General features: G+C 34.9%; 2 protein-coding genes across 7 annotated transcripts in view; one reads left to right on the top strand and one right to left on the bottom strand.

The window, feature by feature from the left end:
- Window positions 1-266: 266 nt before the first annotated feature.
- Psf3 (DNA replication complex GINS protein PSF3) lies at window positions 267-2019 on the top strand. Its single transcript, XM_033474018.2, has 4 exons — window positions 267-585; window positions 919-1063; window positions 1254-1383; window positions 1614-2019. The coding sequence occupies exons 1-4, from the start codon at window positions 480-482 to the stop codon at window positions 1839-1841; spliced, it is 609 nt and encodes a 202-aa protein (XP_033329909.2). The 5' UTR covers window positions 267-479; the 3' UTR covers window positions 1842-2019.
- The window catches only part of Hnf4 (Hepatocyte nuclear factor 4), a 67116-nt gene continuing 41542 nt past the window's right edge, over window positions 2008-27581 (bottom strand). For 4 of the 6 annotated variants that reach the window (XM_076521880.1, XM_076521881.1, XM_076521884.1 and 1 more), the window contains 6 exons: window positions 15641-15842; window positions 12774-12868; window positions 12491-12627; window positions 10112-10469; window positions 8069-8221; window positions 2008-6434 (listed from right to left, as the gene is read on the bottom strand). In XM_076521880.1, coding sequence (XP_076377995.1) covers window positions 5914-6434; window positions 8069-8221; window positions 10112-10469; window positions 12491-12627; window positions 12774-12868; window positions 15641-15842 — 1466 coding nt within the window. In that variant the 3' untranslated portion in view covers window positions 2008-5913. The remainder of the gene's footprint in view (window positions 6435-8068; window positions 8222-10111; window positions 10470-12490; window positions 12628-12773; window positions 12869-15640; window positions 15843-27581) is intronic. The other 2 variants (XM_076521883.1, XM_033474012.2) reach the window with 2 other exon arrangements.

Below are 27581 nucleotides of genomic sequence, written 5' to 3'. Positions count from 1 at the left end.
TTTAAAATGATTGAAACCCAAGAAATTTGAATTATTATAGCTGCGACGAACGTAATATAGGAATAGAAATAATTGCTAAATTTGTCGAAATAAGTAAGAAAGACACAATCGCTTTATTCAACATTTCTGCACTGATTTCATTGAATAATAACGTTTGATTTTTCAAATATATCACACAAAGATCACGACAGCGCCATCTAGAGAATGAAAGATTGTACTAATTGGCTAGAAGTTTCAGCGTTTAGCCGAGGATGGCGCCTAATTAAATTAAAAAGAAAAAACAAGAAAAACACAATATTAATGCAGTTAATCAACAATATTGACTGATAAGTATTTCATGAACAGTCTGATATTGTTGTAAAATGTATTTAGTTACAATTTGCACAGTTTCTCTGATGATGTCTTTAGTATCATTAGGATTACTGCAAAATGACAGATGAATAATTTGATAGTGTTCCCGTGTTTATTGTGTTCCCGAAATGGCATGTTGTCAAAGTTATTCACCCGATTATTTTGCCATAAATGATATTTTATCCAGCGAAGAACGTATAACTTGCAAAGTTGAAGTCGAACTACCGGGATTAGGTAATAATTTGTTTATGCGAAGTTCTACGTTTATTTCCCGCACAATCGTATCATTGATATATCCTTAGCTTTGTGATGTACATTTTAAAAATTGTCTTCGTTTTTGTAATACATTTATTTCATTAGCGTTAACATGTTCATAAATAATGTCTTAATCCGATTTAAAACACGTTACATAACCTATTCTTTAGAGTCAAGAATTACATAGTACAGAGTACATAGCAGGACGTTCGTTAACAATTATAACACAATTGTATTGTAAAGACACGTCTCCTGGCATTACTATAAAATATTTAATTATTTTTTCTTAAATTTGACTTATACTTACTTAAGGTTTTCTGGATAATTCCTCAACATCCACTAATTTGAATGTTGGGACAAAAGTGGAATTCCCATTATGGTTAGCAGAAGCTCTAAAAAATTTACAGAACCCTGTAGTTAGTGTTGATATACCAAAAATATTCAAGGAAGGATATAGGTTTGTTTAAAATATTAAACATTTTTTGTTGAAGTTTTGTATTGCTGAATTTTAATTTTTTAAAAATATTATTTATTTACTATGAAAGCTTTATAAATTTAAGTAATTACAATATTTAATATTCTGTAGTCGTTTTCATTTATTTATTATGTTGTTTTCTTTATTCATTTATGTTTTAATATTTTGATAGGGAAATTTTGGAGGCAGACGCAGAAGTTATTGTTTTAAACAAATGGAACCCTTATTTTTACGAATTAGGCATGCATGTGATAAAATTAGGTGACAGAGAAACAGAACAAATAACAGAGAGTTTGTTGCAGGTAAATATGAGTTAAAGAATTGTTAATACCAACAAATAAATGCAAATGCAATAATCTTTTTTCATGTTAATAACATCGAGAACATAATATTTTCTAATTACGATTTAAGTGATAAATATATGGATGGAAGTGATAAATAAGAAATTCAGTAGTATTGATTTTATTAAATTTAATCTTATATTCTCATTGCTGTTGAATTAAATATTAATATTAATAAACTTTATTTTTAGACATTTAAATCCCGTTTTCGATTAATTATGGACTGGGCCCATAATCCAGTATCAGACCCAACACAAGGAAATCAACTTCCACGACTTGAAAGAGATATTTTTTTAAATGGAAGAAGAGCTAAAATCCGACTGCTAGAATGGTTAAAGATGGGCACTAATAGTATACTTCCATCCGAAATTACAGCGAATTTGAAGAAGCGGAAAAGAGCAGATTATGAACTCGAATGACAAATTTTTTTCTTTTTCGTTTACATGAGCACGAATATGTAAACGTATTTTTAATGAATTAATTATTTGATGATTTATAATGAAATGGAAGAATGTATGAAATCTTATATCGAACTATTTTTGCACAAAATATTGAATGTTCTCAATAAAATAATAAGACAGCATCTTGACAGAAAAATTGCTTTTTTTTTGTTCATATACGATACAAACTTTTTCTACAACATTTAAATAACAATTACGTAAGAAAAATGTTTATTTACAATTTGCTTGATGCATAAGTTTATTTATTGATTGTTTATGATGCCAATGCTTGGCTCACAACTTATATAAAAACGTTCTTGTAAGAATCATTCTTAATTTACAAAACAGTTGTTAAAATTAAAGATTTGAGAAAATTATTTTTAAAAAATCGATCTTAATAATAACGGGAACAATAAGATGTATAACTATAAATATTTTCATACACAAGCATTATGTTAAATTTTAATTAACTTCTAAGCTCTTGTAACTTAAATATGCTACAATTTTCGATATGCATGAGCTGCAGTATATATTTTACAATATCGTAATTATAATAAATAGGAAGATAAAATGATACATGAAAAAAGTTGACAGTTGTAAGAAGTATGTGTATTTTTTTTTAACATAACATATATCATAGAATAAAAAATTAATTTTTTAATATCCATTATTTTAATATATTTCGTCGATTAAATTCGTTTTTCAAAATAATGGAAAGCAAGACCATTGTCAACAAAAACATGTTACAGTAAAAAATAAATATAGAAAAAGATATGCAGAAACATGGTACAAGTTATTCCTTAGTATAACCAGTTTCCTTGTTTATTAATGATAATATTTATCACTTCCACTAATTTACAGTTTGCACACCCCCGTCTGGGCACGCATTACATAAAAAACGATATATATATTCTATTTCGCATTACGTATTTATCGTAATGGTACATATTAAGATATTACTATATTAAATGTATTATTGCTTCCTATCCGGCCATAAATACAAAATCTACCAGAAGTCGCGTTGTACATTTGGAAGCAACGATTTATTTACTTCAATTGTTATTTAGAATTAAATTTGTCTTTATCACATTGTTAAACTAATATTAACTCTGTTTTAACTGTGTTTTTCGTGTAAGCAATCTTTCAATAATAAAATTTTATTTTAAAATGTTTAAAATTGTCGTATTTTAAACTTCCCCTTAAAATATTCTGTGAAATTTCCATTGTTCTCATTAAATATTTGTTGTTTGATAGCTTCCCGAATGTTACGAATATTGTAAAACCGATGAAGAATAATTTCAGTCACATTCCAAATGTCTAGGGCATTATTAATAGCAAGCTTGCGTACTTCTTTGCTAAAAAAAATTGCATTGTAATGGCGTGTGCTCCTTTCTTCTGCGAGAGAGGTGCTAAAACTACTATGCTAATTGATTTTGATTTATTATTGTGGAATGTCATCTGTTACGGACAGGGTACAGGACCAAAACTCATTATAGTCTTCCTCAACATTTTCTGAATGTCCTGTATAATGATATTTTTTTTTTAATTTTTCTGTTTTAATTTGTACGAACATTACAATTGTTTTGTTACAAACACTTCTCTAAACGTTCTACTCTCGATGACATTTTTTCTAACAAGGAAGAAATATAACTATAAAAGTCCTTTCTTAATAAGCCCTGCCTCATAGAATTGGATTAGTATTTTATATTTTTTCTACTAAAATTATATTTTTTCTATGCAATAGAAATTAGTTGATAATTTGACATATTTACTACCTAAAAGTTGGATTTAAAATATCAATTTTTAATTTTTTATTTCTAACTAAAAGCTACTTAAACTTAATTATGCTATTTAAGAATACAAGTTAGGAAATCCAGTATTGAAATCAATCAATCAAGATTCAAATTAATCTTCAGAACACTTTATATCTTATTTAAAAAAATTATAAATTTACTGAACAATGTATAAACTTCCATGAAAGTTTGAACAAGTCTTGTGTTATTTTTCCTTAATTATAAGTTGTACATTTGTGAATGAGGATTGAATTTCGCGCTCTTTCCGCATGTGTGGTACCAACAACGTTATTTATATTGTTGGTACCGTAAATGAAATATTTGAATTCTTTGTTGCTCGACGATTTGAGATAGGACTCATTAAAAAACATTGTTAAATTTATTCCTTGTTACACGAATGTTGTTAAAATGATAAAAATGTTCATAGAATCGTCGCAATTGGAAAAATAGAATTTGACATTTACAAAAATATTTGATTATTATTACATTCGATGATCACTGTGTCAGTATAATACAATGTACAATTGGTATAACAGGGTAACAAGTTGCTTACCGCGATAACAAAAATATTCTCTGCAGGAATATATTATAAATAATATAATTAATTAACCCTTTTCTATAAATGACAGTACACTTATTTCAACATACGTAACAATTAATGTTAATTATATTATTGTTGCGTTTAGAGGTCGGTCGTGTATGAATGAAGAAATGGAGAAATAATCTTGTGGAAAGTTACAAAATTGACATATTTAAGAAAGAAACAATCATGAAAGATTATTAAATTGTCGAAATCGAGAAAACTCGGAAACAATCATAATGTTCTTGTTTATAAAATGCGAAGATTGTTCTCGGATTTCGATTTCGTTAATTACTAAATTTACTAGCGAATTTTACTAACATGATCGTTGTACAAAACAGATAGATAAAACAGATAATTAATGACTTCATTTAATTATCGATTTTGATTCGAACCTACGATTAAGGTAATTAAGGATTAATTGAGCAATCCATTGAGCACCACTGTTACTCAATAAAACCAGAAATCGTACAATATTTTCAACGGCTGCCAACTGTTCCCACAGTTGCAACGTAGATAATTGGATGCTCAAGGTCATTGAAGGGCCACGATTGTTACAATGCTTAGTTGCCCCCCGCTACTATGCACTTCATAAAAGGATATTCTTTACACGATTCACAGTGAGGAAACTGTCCTCGAACAAACAATTAACGTCCATCCGATTATTTCGAGTTTTATTATAAAATACAAAAACTACCTTATCATGAATTATAAAAACATCTGAAACTGTACTCTCAACCCTGTGGAACATGAGCGCCAGATTAGAGATATTGTTTCGGTATTGTCACATGAGTAGAAATGGTATTTAAAAGGAATCACAATGTCCCAATATACCAGCAAGTTCAATTCCCCAAGAATTCAGAGAATTGACTGCCAGTTTGGGATCTTTAGAGAACTCTACCTGACTCTTGAATATCACATTGTATTCAGTTGGGTGCTCGAAACTATTTAAAAATAGTTCCTACAATTTCGTATCATCTTGACATATTTCATAACGCTTCATAACGTTGCAATTCTCTCTTTAGATATTTGAAGTTATTCAATTCTCTAAAAATGCATGAATAATTTCATCGAACGAAGTTCATTTGAAACTGTTGCACATTCCAACTTTACAACTCGAACAATGCATGTTACTTTAATAGTGCACCAAATATTTTCAACCATTTCAACCAGTCCTACTATCATGGCTCAATTTTCAAGCAACAGTTCCCATACATTTTTTAATGTGATCTCACGTATCACAATATTTTCTTGAACACTTCAACAGTGATTATACAAACAATTTGTAAAGGCTCAAGCCACGGAAAGATTTCCGATGGTGACATGTAAAGTGTTGCCATAAGATTTTATCCTTCCTTAAAAAAAAAAGAAGAAAACAGTTTCTTCTTAGAAAAGTCTTATCCGGAATAATTGAAGATTTACAAGAATTTATGTATTCCCACAGAAGGGATTAAACGTTTCCCTGGATTCCGTGAAGTCCTCCGTTTCAAGATTTCACACAAAAATATTAAGCTCTTGCAAAAATGCTTACACTGTTTCTCCTCGTTTTCTACAAATGTCTGTTCCGACATTCCCAAATCAGTAAGTACTCCAAATCGGTGCAAGACAAACCAGCAACAGTTGAGAACAATTCACTTTCATTTTACAGGATCTTAGTCTTAAAGTCTTCGAGGAACCCTTAAAAGGTGGATTCACTCTCCAGACTGGGCTCCTGTTTGAACATCCTGAATCCGGACACACTGGTCACGTCCTCTTGGCTCTGAATGGGTGTCAGATCCCTCATTATTATCACGGGACTTCCCCCAGTCAGCATGTGATCCTGAGGGCTCAGGGGTGGAACATTGGCAGGCGTCAACGGACTGCTAGGACTTTCGTTGCTGCTCACGTAACTTCCAGGAGCGTTTGAGATCGGTATTTGCGTTACAGCACCGTTCATTTCAGCTGTGGCACCATCCTGGGCACCACCCAGGAGCATCTCCTGCAGCAGATTGTCGATGTGCGCCACTCCGAACAGTCGTACGAACTGGATTTGCTCGATCATTTGCCAGGAAATGGACTGCAGAGCTGGCAGAGTCAGGAGGATTTCACCGAATCGACCACGACTATCGTATTGTCTATCACTAATATAGTCCTCCAGGTTGATCTGAATCTGATAGCGCAGTTGTTTGATTCGCTGCGGTTCGCTTAGTCCCGTTGCATCTATTAACAGATACCATACACAATTTTATGCTGTGCGTAGCAACGAAGGACTATGGTCTTGTTAATCTCGGGGACACAGGAGCAAGTTTCGTAAGGAAAACATTAGGAGAAGCAAGTTGGTACGAAGATACCCATTAGCTTCTATAACACAGTTGCAATTATGGTGGATGAAGTAATGGATGTAATATACTGTATCTCTGTTGGAGGACTGTACCTGAAGATTTGAAGTAATAAGCCGCCTTTATATAACTTAGATTACTACATAAAGATAATTAATTACTAAAAGAGATAGTGTCCAGTACTCTATACAGAACGGTACAGAAATGTTTCCAGCAGCGACAAACTATAGTGTGACTATATAAATATATATAGTCAATATAGCAGTGACTATATAAATATATATAGTCAATATAGCAGTGACTATATGAACTGCAATTCATAGTCTAAATAAAGCGAGCTTAAGGACAACAGCTTTTGGTATCCGATGACATGACAAAATATTATTCAGGTCATCAGGAGCTCCTAGCCAGATAATCGTCAGCTTAAGAGGATCACGCCAGCAAGCTCGCAACAGGGAGACGACTACGATCTTCTGCAATTTATTGGAGAATGGCGGCGGTGACCGCACCGATGATCAATTAAATCTCATTGAGACAATCGTTCTCGCGTGCCCGGCAAATCATCGCTGGATGACACGCAAATTCTTCGTCCCGTTGGGCTGCGGATCGCGATGCGAGACTACCGAAGATCATCATTAACCCAGCACGCATGGAATCCCCTAATGGAAGCTTCATCTAATTACTGGACCGCCCATTTAATTGTTCGTTTGCTGATAAACCCGGGGTCAAGTGGGAGTATAGCCTCCGGGACATGTGGTTAGAAGACACCAAGAAAATTAATGCGCTCATTATATCCAATTTGATTGCAGAAGCAATTTTGGCAGACGCCCGATAACTATACACAAGGCACTGTGCAAAAAATTGTTTCAAGAGGTAGATGGTTCTATTTATCCTGATCAAATTTGTCTATAGTCAACTGTTTAATGAGCCCGGCTATCGTGGATCTGATCTTAGGACTGGCCTGCAAAGTGGCATCCCTTAAATTTATTGAGTTGTTAAGGAATTGAACGTGAGGAGACGTTGTAGATCATGATCAAGCACTGTGTAATAGATTAGCATTCAAGATAATGGTTCTTAGTGCTTAGAAGATGATGTACTTCCATTGCTACTGAACCTAACTACAATGAATGTGATCTTAGAACCTAAACAGAGCTGGGGAATTGAAAGTTAAGAGATGTTATAAACCATGATCAGCACTGTGCAATGGATTACTATTCAAAATAATGGTCCTTAGTGTTTAAGAGATAATGTAGTCCATCGATTGATAAATTTTGTTATGAGAATAGTTTTGCACTTGTAGTAGTGATGTGAAATAGTAGTTGGGTCTTGTAGTCAGGCATCCTCGGAATTGATTGAAATATTGGGAAAATTAAATATCATATATGCAGCATGATGGACCCTGTGCAACAGATCAGTGTTTAGGAGAACAGTTGTTAGTACTTAAGAGATAAAGACGGTAGAATCATGGAACAGGTTACAGGATACACAGGTCACTTAATGGAACAGGTTACTTACTGGGGTCAAAAAAGACGATGGCTTTCAAGCATGCGAATTCGGTGTCGTCGATCTGCACCTCGTTTAATGGTTTCACCAGCTCGTCCATCACTCTGACGCCGACCTTGCTTATGTCCAGATCCTGATTGCGACCCTCTGCGGACAAAGATATGACTGATAACGACGGTTAAGCCGTCCCTATCGTATTCAGCTACCAATCGACTGAGTCCGGATGAGATACGAGTGTACAGAAAGCTGTGGAACCCGACAACCAGTTTTGAAGAATAGACCCCATCCTGCACTCATGCTACTGCATTTTCGCAACGTGAAGGCCGAACTCAGTCTACTAGCTACTCCCCCAATACATGGTCGTGCAACTTACTCAACGAGACTGTCGATGCCCTTTCTCTATTGAATGTAACTTGTTTTTCATCGGTTTTAAATTGTTAACATTTGGTGAGAACAGTTGCTATATCTGTGGTGTTAAAAAATCAGTACAAATTAAACAAATATTAAGAAACACTTTAGAGAAGTTAGTGATATATCTTATGCTATTTATTAACTAAATTATAAGTTAACTAAATTATTTTTCCTGCATCGATCGTCTCGTTTTAAATGATTAAATTCTACAAAAGTGCAAACATTATACGGACAATTGTTTTTCCACAAAAATTCGATTGAACTGAAACAACATATGTATGTATGAAATGGAGAACGATGCAATAAAACAATCAAACTTTTGTGGAATGTTGTTAAAACAATGTTAGTGTTTTCTTTTTGTTGTTTAGAGGATAGTTACTATCGTGCATGCTGTTATTCACTCACCCATGTTTTCCTAACAATTATGCCATACCTGCTTACGTAAGTGCATAACTTTAGAAAAATTGTTTGCTTTAAAAATTCCTTTGTATTTTTACAAACCGATCACGCGAAGGTCAGAACTAAATAATTTATAAATAATTAATAAATGGAGATTACATATTTTACATGATAATTTTATATGGATTCAGATAATGGTACGTTATCTATCAAGAAAATTTCAAACGATTACACGCTTCTCCGCACGATTTCGTTCTCTCCAGATTCCTTATCAAACGAAATCTTATCTATCGATTGTATTGAGAGATGAAATAATACAATGGTAATTTTTATCACGTACGACTGTATTTTTAGCTGTTTCACGATTCTGTAAAAAATATTTTGACGCGATAACGATCGACTGATATATTACCGATCAGATAAAATTAATTTTTTTTACCATAAGACAATATCGATTGGAATTAGAGAAAAAAGTGGTATTAAATGTTAGTAATAATTCTGTTATCATCATTATCCCCGATACTGCTTAATTATAAATGCACTTGTATGTTATTCAATTATTGACAATGTTCCACAAATAGTACACGATGGATACGCTAATTTTTCGACTTATCAAGTTGCATGAACATTAGATAATTTTTTCATTTCGAGGCCACTTCTAGATCGCTACGCCTTGTTAACATGAGTCACAAATCGAAGGTTGAAACATTCTTATCAATTTTAACTTGTCAATCGGCACTCGTAATAAGTAATTTTTGATAGCACTGCTAGTATAATCACTTTTTGATGCATCGTTAACACAGCTGCGTTCTACATTACCGACGGAAAGATTGAACGGGGGGGTTCCCCGACATTTAAATTTGCGCGGGTAATTTAAACAAGCGATTAGAAAACACGATGAATTACTAAAAATCTTTAAGCTTGAATTGAAAAATACAAGTTAATACAACTCATCATATCGATCCTTGATGTTCTAACAGAAAGATCGACCTTTTACGAAGACAACAGTGATTCATGGCTTTCAGCATCCGATAATATAAATATTTTCTCACTGATAATATTAATTTTCATTTCAATTCGATTCGATTATTGATCACGGTTGCTAAATGTTTTCCTAAAACATTCTAAAGCAACACTGTCCAGAATTCGCCCGCCAAATTAAAAGAAACAAGGTAGCCGACTAATTTTAGTAAGAACAGACACTAAAGCCGATCCCAATTCGGGAGATTCGAAGGAAGGACGTACCAGGACAGTTTTTCGTAATGATGCAGTTGTTGCCAAGCAAGAGGACGTCCTTCAGCTGCATGCTGCGCCTGGCCACGCCAAGGAGAAGATGTTCGCCAGCGTGTGCCCTCAGAAGGGCGACCTGATCGTCCAAGGTCAACTCACTGAATGCTGGTATATACTTGGCCCATTCGACTAGGATCAGCAGCTGCTGCTTCATGCTGTCGCAGACGTCGTTTATGTTCGCGATCTGCTTCGTGCTAAGATCGATGTCGTTGTTCGGACTGCCTAGCTGTTGGCAGTACGCTCCAGTTACCATATGGCCCGAAAATACTGAGTTAGGTTCAAGAGAACTTGACCGATACGGTACATTTGGCTGCTGGGATTTTAATGAAAATTTAGTATGATGTAATGTATACAAAATTAGGGGGTGTTTAAGTCATCGTTTCGTTAATTTTCAATTTGTTTGTAAGATACGAATATTACAAAGTTATCCGTTTTGCTCATTTTCACGAAAGCCTGTGTATGTGATATTGTATGGGTATCATTTTTTATTTTGAAAAATATATACGTTGGGTTGACAATTTTTTTTTTAAATGAAAGTCAAACCTTCTACAATGTGGCAGAAAAATTACGATCGAATTCTATAAATAGCTTGCGAGGTAAAAATTCATAAACTACAGCAAGTTTTCAAGAAATGTAAAATTCGAAGGTTCGTAATTTTGCAAATGAAATCGCAACCGGCAAAGTGATGACCAGCACTACATTATACTTCATTCTGTGTTTGCAATGAAAATTATAACTCGTTCTAATCATGTGAATCGTCCTGTACACAAATTCTGTACACAGTGACTCATGCACTTCCGCGTATGCAATTAAAGTAACAATCGAATGTGAAAATTATATACGACTGCTGTTAACTCGTTCATGCCGCCAATTATTTTTCTCACTTCTTTCGAACGTGATTGCACGAATCCTAACACAAAATCCGCAACTTTTCAACGAAGTAATGCGTTCAAACAAATTTACATTAACAGAGTGAACGAAAGAAAAGAATCATTAACAAGCAACAAAATTATAAACACTTTTATTTCTGTCAAATATTAATTTAAATCGTTTATGAAGATTGTAAAAAAATCGAGTTGAACTTAATCGTTTTTAATTATTTATTTTGAGTTTTATACTATTGAACAAATTTTCTGTACGGACGATTGTTGCCATTTTATAACAAAATGGTGTTTCAACGACCGCAGGAAGGAGTTCGATTTCATTTACACATGCGGCACGAACGCAACGATTCCTCGCGAGGAAAACAGCCGGATGTCTTTCCGTTTACCGCATTAATATACATCATGAGGGGCCAATATTCACACGGGCCTCATTAATTCTCTTTCTTCTCGTAATTATTGGGAGCCACGCATTAAATTCGTTTGATTAAACCCGGTAAACAAAGAGCGAGACATTGAACGCCTCTCATTAAACCAGTCGGCCGAATCGACTAATGGATTAGCATGCCCCAGCCGATTTGTACAGGCCCTGCCAGAAATGTGGAGTCCATTTTTCGACGTCCGATAAAGACGCGAAGCGGTCAGTTACGGAAAAATTCGCAAAAAATATCCATATTCGTTGTTCGAAAAATCGCGTGTATTCGAACCGTTATATCAGCACGAAAAAGAATCGTAGATCAATAAATCTTGGACTCATTTTAAAGCTCGAAGCTTCTACTTTTCATCTAAATTATTCATTTTTCCCTAAAATTTGTTTACACTGTATGGTGGACCGAAAATTGTGGATATGTTGTCTCTGAAGAATGCTGGAAATTCAAACGTCTCCAAAAACCGTGGAAAATTATTTTCGCGAACGACTGTACCACAGATTTCAAGATTGAAGCTTCCTCGTTACAATGACATTTCAAAATTTGATGTATGCTTTTTTTAAAGACGTTTTAAGTTCGATCATGCGAAAACCTCGTGCATTGGCGGTGTACTTTCCGCTCAAAGCTCGATAAAACGACCAAAAAAAAATCGTTGATCAAATTTTTCGTGCTCGTTGCAAAGCGCAGACTTCAATCTTCAAATTCGTGTAAAGCTTCGTTCGGGTAAACAATTATTTGATTTCTGTACGGAGATTTACATTTGAAAAATCGTTTAGAAACGATCGTTCCTACTTTATCACTTATATACCGGAGTAAAGATACTCCAATGGAAAAAGTAATCAAGTGATACGAAAGTAGATGCTTTAAGCTTTAAAATGAGTCCAGGTTTATCCTTCTACGATATCTTTTTGCGGGGTTATGATTTTTTCCCCGAAGACACCAATTTAGTGTGCTTCGATTTGCAAGTTGCATTTTGCAACTAACCTCGCGAAATTAAAATTTTGCAATTGTCGATTAGAACTGACCTCGAGGGCAGCGCCGACCTGCCTGCTGAGCATCTCGGCCTGAAGAAGAGACACCACCGACAATCCGCTCCCGTTGCTACTTTGTTCTTCGTAGCTCGGCCTTCGACAGCTTATCCGATCCCTTTCGTTCTGTACAGCTGAAGCAAATCGGAAGAAAGAGGGATTATCATCCACCTGTTACTGTCGCGACGATGTGACATGTGGTATAACCGAGCGCCAGTTGGTTATTTCAAAAATTGCCGTTGCAACTGTATATATTTAATTAGGAAGTTCCATTGCTCACCTTCTTTCTTCATGCCAGCCTTGAAACATTTCCGTAATCTGCAATACCTGCACTGATTCCTCTTGTCCTTGTCTACCACGCAGTTCCGACTGAACCTGCAAAAATCAGAACATTTGCATTATGTAAACAAATAAGGACATTCTATTTTAAGTTAATGAAAATCACGAACGAAACAGAGACAACAGCATTCGAATCATTTTCCTTTGTTGGTCCGTCGACGTGCGTGCAAATTTACATTTCAGATTTTGTTTTTGTTTATGAACACGCAGATTTCAGAGTTACATAGAACTTTTCCAACGTGCACTATGTTATTATTAATAGTATTCTGCTATTATTTTGTATTTTATTATTTACTAAGGATTTCGTTGTCATTGCCTCGTTATTTTATTTTATTTTTATTTTATCTTTATTTTATTTTTATTTTATTTTTATTTTATTTTTGTTTTATTTTTGTTTTATCTTTATTTTATTTTTATTTTATTTTAGTTTTATTTTACTTTTATTTTATTTTTATTTTATCTTTATTTTATTTTTATTTTATTTTACTTTTATTTTACTTTTATTTTATTTTTGTTTTATTTTTGTTTTATTTTTACTTTATTTTATTCCATTTTATTTTATTTTATTTTGTTTACTTTACCATGATTTTTATTATGATTAATTTCTTCAATGATTGATCGAACTCGTAAAATTGTTATTCTGTTGCAATGTATTTTATAACCGCGTCAACTTGTTGCCGCAATGTATTCTAGCAATGCATGAAGTTTTTTGTCGATCTTACACACAGTAATAAATGTTAACAATAAATGTTCTTGTTAGATGAAGAAGAAAATAACGACGTTGAGAATTATTCAGCCGCAACGTATGCCAGAATCGCAGCAGCGATCATTATTGAAATCTCAGTCTTATCAATTTCTTTCGAGTCCCCGAGCGATGCAAATGCGTGAACTTCAGCAGCCATCCAGTTCTGCGTCAACCGTGCACAATTACTTCTTTTTACTTCCATTAATTCAGAAAGTTTATGTCGCCGTATCTACATATATTTAAGTTACGGCCGCGACATGATTTATCGTGGCCCCCGATTCCATCGTTTACAATGTAATATACACATATACATAGGCGGCGTGATGCAACATTAACGTGTTTACCAATTTTCTCTAGAACCGATCAGTAAACACGTTAACCAACAGCTTCCAAGCAAATTATATTACCTCCAGCCGAACGCGAGACGCCAGTTTTTCATTGCGATTCGCGTTTTACGCGTCCCAGTAGAACATTATGATATATGTATATACATATAGTTATTCAGAGAAACGAGTCCGAGCTGATAAAATGGAACGTCGGCGTGCTACGCACGTGATAGACGCAGCGATTCGTTCGCGTTCCGCCAATCGAACGGATCCACACGAAATCGCGTGCATTTGTTTACAATTCTATCGCGTTGTAATCCGATAATAGTAAACTGTCGGCGAACTTTTAAATTATTGTTTTCAACTCGTTCAAACCGAAGCCTTCTAATCTACTTACTGGATAATACCAGTTGCATCGTTAATAGTTCGTCCTCATTGTCACCGATTTTCTACTATTGATTTGATATTTTGGTATAATAATTTTTATTTGTTCTTATACTTTGTTATAATAATCTTTATTTTATCTTATATTTTGATGTAACAATTTTTATTTGATCTTATACTTTGGTATAACAATTTTTGTTTGATTTGATGTTTTGGTATAACAATTTTTTTTGATTTGATGTTTTGGTATAACAATTTTTATTCGATCTGATATTTTGGTATAACAATTTTTATTTGATCTTATACTTTGGTATAACAATTTTTATTTGATTTGATGTTTTGGTATAACAATTTTTATTTGATTTGATGTTTTGGTATAACAATTTTTATTCGATCTGATATTTTGGTATAACAATTTTTATTTGATCTTATACTTTGGTATAACAATTTTTGTTTGATTTGATGTTTTGGTATAACAATTTTTGTTTGATTTGATGTTTTGGTATAACAATTTTTATTCGATCTGATATTTTGGTATAACAATTTTTATTTGATCTTATACTTTGGTATAACAATTTTTATTTGATTTGATGTTTTGGTATTACAATTTTTATTTGATTTGATGTTTTGGTACAACAATTTTTATTTGATTCGATATTTTGGTATAATAATTTGTATTTGATCTGATATTTTGGTATAACAATTTTTATTTGATCTTATACTTTGGTACAACAATATTATTTTATTCGTTATATCTTTGTAATTCGAATTAGTATCATCAAATCAATTCTCATTTTCCTATAATACTATTTTTTAGATTTTATATGTTGCAATTACGATTGGAAATCGTTGTAACTATACACTTTTTAAAGTTACTTCTCTCTTACACTATTTTATGAATTTATTGTAATCTAAGAAAGAAGAAAAATACAAAAATGCTGCTACTATTTGAAAAGAGGAGAATTGAGTTACTGTTATAATTTTATGAATCTTATTAAAGATGGACATTCTAGTTCCACGAGTTTGTTACATGACTATAAGTTTGCAATTTTGTGAATTGGTTACGGTTTAAAAAAAGAAAAAATTGCGCACATTTGCTGTTACAATACTACGAAAGAAAATATTCGTCATCTGTTGCTGCAATAAAATTTTACAATAATTTCAAAAAAAGAAACAAAATATTGGACGCACAAGCTGCTACAATAAAATAAAGTTGTAATTATGAAAAAAGAAAATATTGAACATCTGTTGCGGCAGTAAAATTGTATTACAATGTTGAAAAACACTTGCAGTAACAATAAAAAAAACTCTGTTGTAATGTTTGAAACTTGGAGAACGGATGGTTGCACTGACCTGCAGGTGTACAGATGATTTTTCCTGACCGACCGCCTGAAGAAACCCTTGCATCCATCACAGGAAGCGGCGCCATAGTGTTTTCCAGTGGCTCGGTCCCCGCAGATCGCGCAATGTTGTGACAAAACGCCACCCACGCCCGATCCTGGCAGCCCGAGGACCGAGCCTCCTGCTGCACCTGCTCCCATGCTCAGATCGGTGTCTGCAACATTTTAAATGGACTCGTTTAATCGTACAACTTCATTTCGCAACAGCAAAATATTTGATCAGTCGTTAAAGCCTGAAATAATATTTTTATTTGCTTATCCAAAAACAAACGTTACACGTTCAATTAATTTTAATTATCATTTACTGATTGCTGGAAACTCTTTGAGCCAAATAAATACATAAAGCAATCTATAATGCGATTGTTACGATTAGGGTTGTATAGAAGTTAACGTCTTCATTGTCAAATTGAAAGTTAAATTTGTTTATATATTTTTTTCAATTTATTGTCTATATATTGATTAAAATTGACTGCATACTGACCAAATTTATCGAGTACATGCACACTGATTGAATTTATCGACTTTAGACTGATTGAGTCTTTATTAAGTTTATTGAACTGATCAAATTTATTGGCTAAATATGAAACAGTGATTAAATTTATTGACTAGACACTGATTAAATTTATTGACTAGACACTGATTAAATTTATTGACTGTAAACTGATTAAATTTATTGACTAGACACTGATTAAATTTATTGAATTTACACCGATTAAATTTATTGGCTGTATACAGATTAAACTTATCGATTATACATCGATCATAATTGTTTATATACTGACTACATTCATTGACCATATGTATACTGATGAAATCTGACAGCTACACAGCGATTACATTTGTTCGCTATATACCGATCAAATTTATCTACCAATCAATTGTAAAATTTACTAATCATACAATTTGAATATTTATTATTTTAATTATTAATTAATTAATTTAAGATTAGATTTGCTAACTATACAATTAGAAAATTTATCAGCTGTACAGCACCGATTTTTACTGACTCATTGTAAGATGATTAAAATAAATTGACATTCTAATTGAATTTAATGATTGTATACCAATTCATTTTTATATTTAGTTAATCATCTTGTAACTTAGACTAAAATAAAAATACAACATCCTGTATTGATCGAACAAGTGTAAATATGTATTTATAATCTCCGAAATCCATGGTTCGACAGCTCCGAGATGAATCAGAGTTTATGATTGTATACCAATTCATTTTTATATTTAGTTAATCATCTTGTAACTTAGATTAAAATAAAAATACAACATCCTGTATTGATCGAACAAGTGTAAATATGTATTTATAATCTCCGAAATCTATGGTTCGACAGCTCCGAGATGAATCAGAATTTTCCTTAAGGAACACGTTTGAATCGTGAGTGACATTGTTATCGTCAAAACATCATTATTTATCCGTCTAGACTCGATAAGGCCGCCATCGCGCTCTGGATAGGAAAATGTCCGTTTGTTAGGGTAATCGTAACACGTACCCCCGACATTTTCGTGTCGATGTTAACACTGTTGACACTGTCCGTGGTAAATGTTCTCGAAATGCTGCCTATCGTCTTGTCAGATCGGTGTGTCCGTAGCCCCGATAATACTAATCTACCGGTTTCGTGTACAGTTTCGTTCGAACGACTTATCTAAATTCATTGCACCGAATTCATCGCGGTGATTTCACAAATCGGTCAAAGTCGAGCGAAAAATAACAATTAAATGAAAGCTAACTGTAAATCGATAACTGTAACTACGATAAATCAGTGAAATAACTACAGTAAGCTCAGCTTGGAAACAAAAATGGACAATTTGGGAAGAGGAGATACGATTATTTTGTTCGTTATATATTTAAAATTTTGTGAAGTTTATTTATCGTATGTGTAAAAATATTTTGCAATTTTATTTGTTGGCCATAGAAGAAATCTCGGAATTTTATTTTTGCTGAATATTTAAGACATTTATTCCAGCCTTACGACTATAACTAGATACAGGGTATCCCAAAATTATTGTACAAGCGAGAAATGAGAGGTTCCTGAGGTCATTTGAAGTAACTTTTTCCTTAGCGAAAATGTAATCCGTGGCTTCGTTTACGAGTTATTGACGAAAAACATTGACCAATCGGAGAGTCAGTGCGGCCGACGCCCCGCCCTTGCGGCCAATGCGGCGTCGCGCTGCTCGCCTGACGCAGCGGCAATGGTTGCGAGAGCCGTACACGGTCCCTCATTGGTCAGCGTTTTTCGTTAATAACTCGTAAACGAAGCCGCGGATTGCATTTTCGCTAAGGAAAAAGTTACTTCAAATGACTTCAAGGATCCCTTATTTCCCGTTTATCCAACAATTTTGGGATATCCTGTATATTAAACGAACTAATTAACATAAAATCAATTAACATATATTAAACAAATAATTAAACGAACTGCAACTAATCGGTAAATTGCGAGCAAGACACGACCGATCGTATCTCCTCTTCTCAAATTGTCCATTTTTGTGTGCAATCTGAGCGCGAATCAGGGAGAAATTATTGTACGATTATTCGAGCCTTGCGGCTCGTTTTTTATAATTACCAATTGCCAACAACTATAAAAACGAACCAAAAGACTCGAATAATCGTGTCTCCTCTTCCCAAATTGTGAGCGTCGACTGAGTCAGCTGAGTCAAACTGAGCATCAATTAGGGAGAATTTATTATATTTGCATTCGACAACTTGTAAAACCAATTATTCAAAGCGATTCAAACATTTTTCGAACATTTCCTTCAACTCTTCATTCTCTTAATAAGTTCGCGTCAATAATATTAACGCGATCGACTGTGTTCTTTCTATTTTGGGCAGGCAATGCAGATCAAATAATTATGCAAACGATAAGTTCACTCTGTTCCGACTTCGTATTTTTAAGAATCCATCTATCTGGACGAGTGTTACATATTAATATCCTCATTACAATATCCCTATCTGTCGCACAGAGCACATAAAATGATTTAACGATTGTGTGCTACCGTGCCGCGGGAAAAACATTGCCTCGAAACCCGGCGTCCATTCATAAATCAATTTTCAACTCTGAGATTAACAATCTGGAGGACTGGCAACTTCTCGATTCGAGATTTATCAAGATGTTATCAACCCTTGAGTCGATGTTTCAATTTATTCGCAGACCGCGCGAACGTTTAAATAAATTGTTCACGGTTTAACACTAGAATCCGTCAAAACGACGGGTCACTAATTTTTGTAATTTACGATTATTTATATCGTAAAGGTACATTTACGAGTTATTTATATCGTAAAGGTACATTTACGAGTTATTTATATCGTAAAGGTACATTTACGAGTTATTTATATCGTAAAGGTACATTTACGAGTTATTTATATCGTAAAGGTACATTTACGAGTTATTTATTCAATTTATATGTTACTCACGGCAAATGTTACGATAACACTTGTTAAAAATCCGAATAAATATCTTATTGTTACTTTTATAAACTAATATGAAACAGCTGTTTTTTGTGCTCCGTAAATCTAGCGTTAAACCAATCCGTAAATTAGTCGACGATCGTTCGCCGAAACAAGGAAATTAAATTAATTTTTGATTCGATCCTGTCCGTCGAAGCGAAGCAGCCTTCGAACAATAAGACGCGGCTTCTCTCTTTTTTTACGAGGTGAAAATAACAAGTTGGGTCACCGCGGGGTTAAATATGCAAAGTACTCGAGGTCCTTGAGATAATATTTGAATATTCCTGATAAACTATTGCGAAAAGGCCTCGTGCTGGCTGCCGAAGCCCCGATAACGTTAAATCTTGAGCATTCAACATTTATTGCTAAACTTCGCCGACAGCCGTCATTAATATTGTTTCGTGGCCATTTTATTGCACGCGCAGGCTAACTAGTTGCATAAAGCAAGCTAACATCGCGTGGCGATACGTTGAAAACTATAGTCCGGCAGCTGTAGCTCGCGTATATTAATCAGTCATTTATGCCGACAATTATCGTCTCCGTTAGAATTTCCATCGCGGCTTCGATTAAAAACGGAAATTACACGTTGTCGCGCGAACATTGCGGACTTCCCGGATATCTGAATTTGAAAAGCGCGCCATATCTGCGGAAGGCTTGCGCAATGGCGGCGAATTTGAATATAAAAGATACGACAATCGTGACAAGAGATCGAACGAAATAAGAAACAATAGAAGATAGATTATTTGCGCTTTATCTGGACCCATGATGACACTCGTCCAACGTTTCAGCTCGGACGACCGAGTTACGATGCAAATTACTTTTATCGAGGAAGCACGATCAACAATATATACTCATTGCGTCGAACCGTAATCAACGTTCGTCTCTGATCTATACATAATCGAGCATTTAACATCCTGATCGCTCGTCGCGATCGTTGAAAACAATAATTTTGCGACAGAGTCGCGAACATTCCGTTCCGATTATTGAAACAATTAATTGCGTTGAATCTGAGATATTAAGGTCACGTTGTCATTGTTAATGAAAATAGGTGCGTTTGGGATGTCGTCATCGTTTACTTTATTTATAGATCCATCCAACGGGGGAATCAGATCCGATCCACAGGTGTTGTATGAGGGTTAATCGTTCTAGAATCAGAGATCTGGAACGGGTCAGCTTGTGACATCTTGTGACGCCGGTGTTAAAGGACTGGTTCACCTAACTCCCGGCCAGAAAACTATGCAAAATCGGCGGGAGATAAACGCCGAGAGGTCAGTCGGCCGCGTGCCGCAAAAACTGTCGTCGAACGTTTCTTTTGCTGGCCCGACAATGTGCAGCCAGGATAATATCATGCGCGCGACGACGCACAGATATCGTCGCCGCGGAAAAAACTTGCGCCGGGCCTTGGAATAATTTATAAAGAGCAATTCATCGCGCTTTATTGCCGTACTATTTTCCTTTCCTGTTCAATATTCATCCATTTTCCTATACCGTCCGCGTTACGAAACTGCTTCGCCAGCATCTCGCCCTCCAACCCCAATCGGTCGTCACGGTTCATTGTGAAGATGGTGCCGGGTCTGACTTCGTGTCATCGGGGTCAAGATCACCTGTCTCGGCCTGCTAACCTTTACTTGGCGGACTTAAGTCGCTAATAGTCACTTGGTAACCATAAGTTACGAAATTTGAGTCGTTGAACTTAAATCGATGACCTACTAAAGTTAAGTCGCTAATCTGAACTTGGTAACCTTAAGCTGCTAAACTTAAGTCGCTAAACCTAAATTGCTAACCACAAGTTGCGAAACTTAAAAATCGCTGACCTTAAGTTGCTAAAGTCAAGTCGCCAAACTTAAATTGCTAGCCTTAAGTTTTGAAACTTAAGTCGCCAATCTGAACTTGGCAACCTTAAGTTGCGAAACTTAAAAATCGCTGACCTTAAGTTGCTAAAGTCAAGTCGCCAAACGTAAATTGCTAACCTTAAATTTTGAAACTTAAGTCGCCAATCTGAACTTGGCAACCTCAAGTTGCGAAACTTAAAAATCGCTGACCTTAAGTTGCTAAAGTCAAGTCGCCAAACTTAAATTGCTAGCCTTAAGTTTTGAAACTTAAATCGCCAATCTGAACTTGGTAACCTCAAGTTGCGAAACTTAAAAATCGCTGACCTTAAGTTGCTAAAGTCAAGTCGCCAAACGTAAATTGCTAACCTTAAATTTTGAAACTTAAGTCGCCAATCTGAACTTGGCAACCTTAAGTTGCGAAACTTAAAAATCGCTGACCTTAAGTTGCTAAAGTCAAGTCGCCAAACTTAAATTGCTAGCCTTAAATTTTGAAACTTAAGTCGCCAATCTGAACTTGGCAAACTTAAGTTGCGAAACTTAAAAATCGCTGACCTTAAGTTGCTAAAGTCAAGTCACCAAACTTAAATTGCTAGCCTTAAGTTTTGAAACTTAAATCGCCAATCTGAACTTGGTAACCTCAAGTTGCGAAACTTAAAAATCGCTGACCTTAAGTTGCTAAAGTCAAGTCGCCAAACTTAAATTGCTAGCCTTAAGTTTTGAAACTTAAGTCGCCAATCTGAACTTGGCAACCGTAAGTTGCGAAACTTAAAAATCGCTGACCTTAAGTTGCTAAAGTCAAGTCATCAAACTTAAATTGCTAACCTAAAGTTTTGAAACTTAAATCGCCAATCTGAACTTGGCAACCTCAAGTTGCGAAACTTAAAAATCGCTGACCTTAAGTTGCTAAAGTTAAGTCGCCAAACTTAAATTGCTCGCCTTAAGTTATATAACCTTAGGTTATAATATAACCTTAAGTTTCGAAACTTAAGTAGATAACTAGAACTTAGTAACCTTAAGTTGCTAAGTTTAAGTCGCAAAACTTAAATCGCTAACCTTAAGCTGCTAAACCTTAGTCGCTGATCCAAATTTGGTAACCTCAATTTGCTAAACTTGAGTCGCAAAACTAAAATCGCTAATCTTAAGCTGCTAAACCTTAGTCGCTGATCCGAACTTGGTAACCTCAATTTGCTAAACTTGAGTCGCAAAACTAAAATCGCTAATCTTAAGCTGCCAAACCTTAGTCGCTGATCCGAACTTGGTAATTTCAATTTGCTAAACTTGAGTGGCAAAACTTAAATCGCTAATCTCAGCTTGGTAACCTCAATTTACTAACCTTAAGTCGCTAAACTTAATTCTCTAATCTTAACTTGTTGACCCAAAGTAGCTAACCTTATGTTGCTAATCTTAATTTGCTAACTCTAAGTTACTAATCTCAGCTTGCTGACCATAAGTTGCTAACCCTAAGTTGCTAAGTTTAAATTGCTAATCATAATTTGCGAATCTTACGATTTCTGTTCAATTTGTATATTATAGTCAGGTTATTGTTACTATCTTTGAGTAATTATAGATCACTTTTCTCCAGCACAAAAGATAGAACTAAACTTTTAGATATCGTGCATAAAAATAGTAGAGGTATTAAGTGTTCCAAAGCCGTTAGCTTTCGAAGTTTGGAGACCGAAACCAGTGAAAAAGGAATACCGACGACACGACTGAAAATAAACTGATGGAATAATGCTCGGCCTTGGTGACAAAACGAAAACCACTGGCTATCGAAGCGTGTTTCTTCTACAAGCGGATCTACTACAAGCTGGTCTACTGCAAGTGTAAACTAATCGAGGATGTTGAGTGACGTGATCGATATTCGCGCATCTTAGAATTAATCGTTCAACAATTGATAGCAACATTTTTCAATTAGTGTCTCTTCAACAGGTCAAGTTGAACTGAATTTCTGATGATGGTGGTTTATCATTTTTGTTTTTATTTAATTGCGATCGGTTTGGTTGTTATCTTTATTATCTGGACGGAGAACTTTGATCAATAAAATGAAGATTACGAAATTGACGGGCCTTTATTAAAAATATAATATAATACCATTGTAATTATTCAAAGTGATCGAGTGTCTTGTAAATAGCATACCACCTGTCCGCCATTTTGAGAATAAATACCCAACAACGACGAATTTCTTGTCAATTGTTGAAAAGATATTACCAGAGACTTCTTTAAGTGCAGAACTAGATTTCCATTGCAGTTACGACTATTGTAAATGATATCGTGAAGCCAGAGTGAAAATTCGGGAACCAAAATGGCGCCGGTCGCGGCAGCCACGCCGCCATATTGCTGCATCGAGGATTCATCGAAGAACGCTTTAACCTTCGATCTATTTTCTATTCTATCAATTTCTATAAACGATCGCGTTACATAATTTGGTTACATACCTGACTCCGGCGAATATCGGCGAGCACGTCAAGCCATTGACTTGCAATCACTTTCATTAAACACTCGTAAAAATGATGTGTTTTATGTACACCATAAATTTACGCCGTGGGGGGGAAGAAAACAACCAGCGAAACAGCGTGAAGTCGCGCGGGCGCAATCAATTTTTCTTAAGCTGTATTTTTCGTTTCTTAACAATAACGATCGGATAGTTTATAGGCGAGCGACCGCGGCCTTGATTGTCTTCGTTTCAGTTGAATAAAGTTTGTTCAACGGGGCACACACAACGCTGTCCCGCCGGATAGCGCAGTGAAAGCATTCGGCTGGCATAAAGTTTGTTGCGCTCGCGAATAAAAGCGAAGAGAGAACACGCCGGCCCATTGTTTATTTACTAGACGAATGATGTAACAATAATAAATTCGCTAGGAGATCGTCCAAGGTCCGAGTACAATGCGCTCGAAATACAAATAGAAACGGCGGTCATGTTCTCGGCGCGAACGATATCGTTCGGTGGAAGAATAATTTCTTTATTTTTCGAAGTTTAGGAGGAATAATGTAACTCTTGCGAAACTTTGCTAAAGCGATACGTAATCCTTGCATAACGAAAGAACCTGCATGCGATTTCTGTTCTGAAAGTGTCTTGACCACGAACCAAGAGTTTACAATGAACACTTTTTTTTATACCTTTAAATAAACATCTGTCGGTTGCAATATTCAAAATGACGAGAAACGATATAATAATATTGGTATTTCGATGATTTTCTGTTTGAGAACTGGACACGAAAGGTCTATTAATAGGACTTTTCATTGTACCATCTCCTACGCCATTGTAATTGATCTTAAGGGCGGGGAAAATTGGTGACATTTGAACACACTTCGTCCGAAACGCGGAGAATTTCCCGAGGAAAATTGCTATTCCAGCATTATTTGCTATTTCAATGCATTATTTCGCTAACAAGTGTAACATTTACTTGTAGAAAAATTAATAAGCACTTTTTTTTAATAATACTTTCTACCATTCTCCGTCCCAAGGACATTTTGAATCGATTAAAAATGCCGGAAATCGTACGAAATTTTAGTCGTACCGCCATTTTTTATCACTAGTTCCGTTTATGGAATATTCAAAATTCGTTTTTGTTTATTTTGTTCATTTATTTCTGTGCCCGATAACTCGCAAACCGCGTCTCAAAATACCGAAATGTCTTTTTTGTGAAGCAAACGGCGGGAAAACGCGATTCGAATTGAATTCTCCATTTTGTCAAGGCAATGATAATACGATACAGCGACGCGATGTTACCAAAAATTCTGACCATTGTCGCACAACGTGATACGGCAGTTACGTACAGGCATTGCAGAAAACACTGGCAGAGGAGGTGTAGAACAAGTTGGTAGTGAATTGCGACGATTACGTCACGAGGGTCAGTTCTGCATGTCATCGCGCGTCAGCGAAATCGAGCGTAGCCTAATGATTCCCTCGGAAATATATCAGTGCAACAAACTTGCAGAACCGTATATCATTATACTAACGAAATTATTCGTCCTCGACCGCGCTAGCTAAACAATTCGAAATTATCTATTGCCCGTAATCACCAAGCAATTGTATTCTCTCACGTTCTTACTGACATCGAACTTTTTATGGCCACGATTTATAAAGTAGCTTCGTAATTTAAATTTCCAAGTTCAGTGTACAACACCACACAAAATGTACTTCGATATAAAGATTTTCCGACACAAAAGTGTACTAAATTTTAGCAAGATTGTACTCTGACAATCGAGCTAAATTATAAATAATATTAAGGTTATTTCAAATTTCCAAGTTCAGTATACAAGACTGCACAAAATGAACTGCAATATGAAGAATTTTATACACAAAGTGTACTAAATTTTGACAAGATTGTACTCTGACAATCGAGCAAATAATAAATGATATTAAAGTTATTTTAAATTTCCGAGTTCAGTATACAATACTGCACAAAATGAACTGCAATATGAAGAATTTTATACACAAAGTGTACTAAATTTTGGCGAGAGTGTACTCTGACATTCGAGCCAAATAATAAATGATATTAAAGTTATTTTAAATTTCCGAGTTCAGTATACGATACTACACAAAGTGAACTTGAACATGATGATTTTCTTGCAAGAAAGTGTACTAAATTTTGGCGAGAGTGTACTCTGACATTCGAGCCAAATAATAAATGATATTAAAGTTATTTTAAATTTCTAAGCTGAGTATACAACACTACACAAAATGTACTTCAATATAAAGATTTTCCTACACAAAAGTGCACTAAATTTTAGCAAGACTGCACTTTGATAATCGAGCTAAATTATAAATAATATTTAGGTTATTTTAAATTTTCAAGTTCAGTACACAACACTGCACAAAATGAATTACAATATGAAGAATTTTATACACAAAAGTGTACTAAATTTTGGCGAGACTGTACTCCGACAATCGAGCCAAATAATAAATGATATCAAGTTTATTTTAAATTTGCAAGTTCAGTATACAATAATACACAAAAAATGAACTTCGATATAAAGATTTTCCTACACAAAAGTGTACTAAATTTTGACAAGACTGTACTCTGACAATCGAGCTAACTAATAAATGATATCAAGGCTATTTTAAATTTGCGACTTCAATATACAATACTACACAAAATGAACTTCAACATGAAGAGATTTTCCTGCAAAAAAGTGTACTAAATTTTGGCAAGACTGTACTCTGACAAACGAGCTAAATAATAAATGATATCAAGACGAAACAAACGATGATTCGTTAAACGTGTTGTTTCATGCTCGGCGGAAGGTTTCCGCAGCTTCGTGGCGTATCGAGACGAATAATCGGAGGCACGCATAATCGGAGAGACACACATAATCGTCGGAAGATACAGCGAATAGGGTCAGGAACTAGACTTTGGCTCGAGTTAAGGCAGGTCTTGTCCACTTCGGTATGCGCCGCAAAATAGAATCGGCAGCGCGTTTCATGGAACGTGCCGTGTTCCCCGTGAATTCCCGTCGAAATTGCAACTTCGCGTCACAATTTCGCGCCCCCGCGATACGGAAAGGAAAAGAACAATCGACGATATTAACGGCGACAATGCAGCTACGTGAACCGTTAAGATCGTCGTCGCGCCGTGACTTCTCGCGAGGAAAATGTAGAGGGAGCGAGGAAAAGTCTCCGATTTCGAGGTTATGTCGATCAATTTTCTAGGGACTTTTGAGGTTAGAACTCTTTCCTCGGAGCGTGTAATAGCTATATTTGGTAGACTGCGGAACTTCGTGTAAAATAAAAATTATCCGAATTGATCGTGAGAAATATAATTTGTCGATAAAATAATTGAAAAATAATTGATAATAATGTGACAATTTTTTAAAATTGTTTTTGGTGTCTTGTTAGTTTTGTAATTTGATCTTGTTCATTTTTGATACGAATTAAAAGTAAATGGAGCTATGAGAATGTGTTGGTATACCAGTTTCAGCTTGTTAAAATGATTACAAAAATAGATAAAATTGCACTTAGCTAATTTGTCTTGCAATTGGTACATTTGAACAAATAATTACGTATAATAATATGCAATTTAATTTAACTTAGTAATGCATTTAATTGTTACATTTTTATTTCTCATAAAAATCTGCAATCTTGCGATCAACGATTTAACAACAATAAATAGTAATAGATACTCGTTTGAATACTGTACAAAAATGCAAACAATTTCTTTCGTACAATGCACGCGTATAAGCGCATACTATTTAAATCGGTAGAAAGAAGAAATTTCGAAACAATGATCCTCCTACGATTATAAAGTATCGTATACAATTCGAATTCACGCTTGTATACGTTTCTTTATTGCATCTTCTATATTCGTAAGATTTACCGTGCTTTGCAGTCATTTATGGGATGACATCCACATTTTCATTGCAATTAATTGCTTCGCATAAAGTATATAAGCACGGGTTAGTATTACAGGCCATTTTCGTTAACCGAACAGCGATCTACAGATCGAACAGCAATCAAAGGTATTCACGAAAAGTCACGAATCTCTGTGAGAAATCACGGATTACCGCGAGAAATCACGAATCTCTGCGAAAAATCGCTGCGATCGAGAACGAACCTGATTGAATCGCTAACGATCCCGAAGTAGCAGTTCCAGCCATCGCTGATACAT

Source organism: Megalopta genalis, chromosome 5, assembly GCF_051020955.1.
Source record: "Megalopta genalis isolate 19385.01 chromosome 5, iyMegGena1_principal, whole genome shotgun sequence".
NCBI classification, from domain to species: Eukaryota; Metazoa; Arthropoda; class Insecta; order Hymenoptera; family Halictidae; genus Megalopta; species Megalopta genalis.
This window is presented reverse-complemented; position numbering and strand designations above follow the sequence as displayed.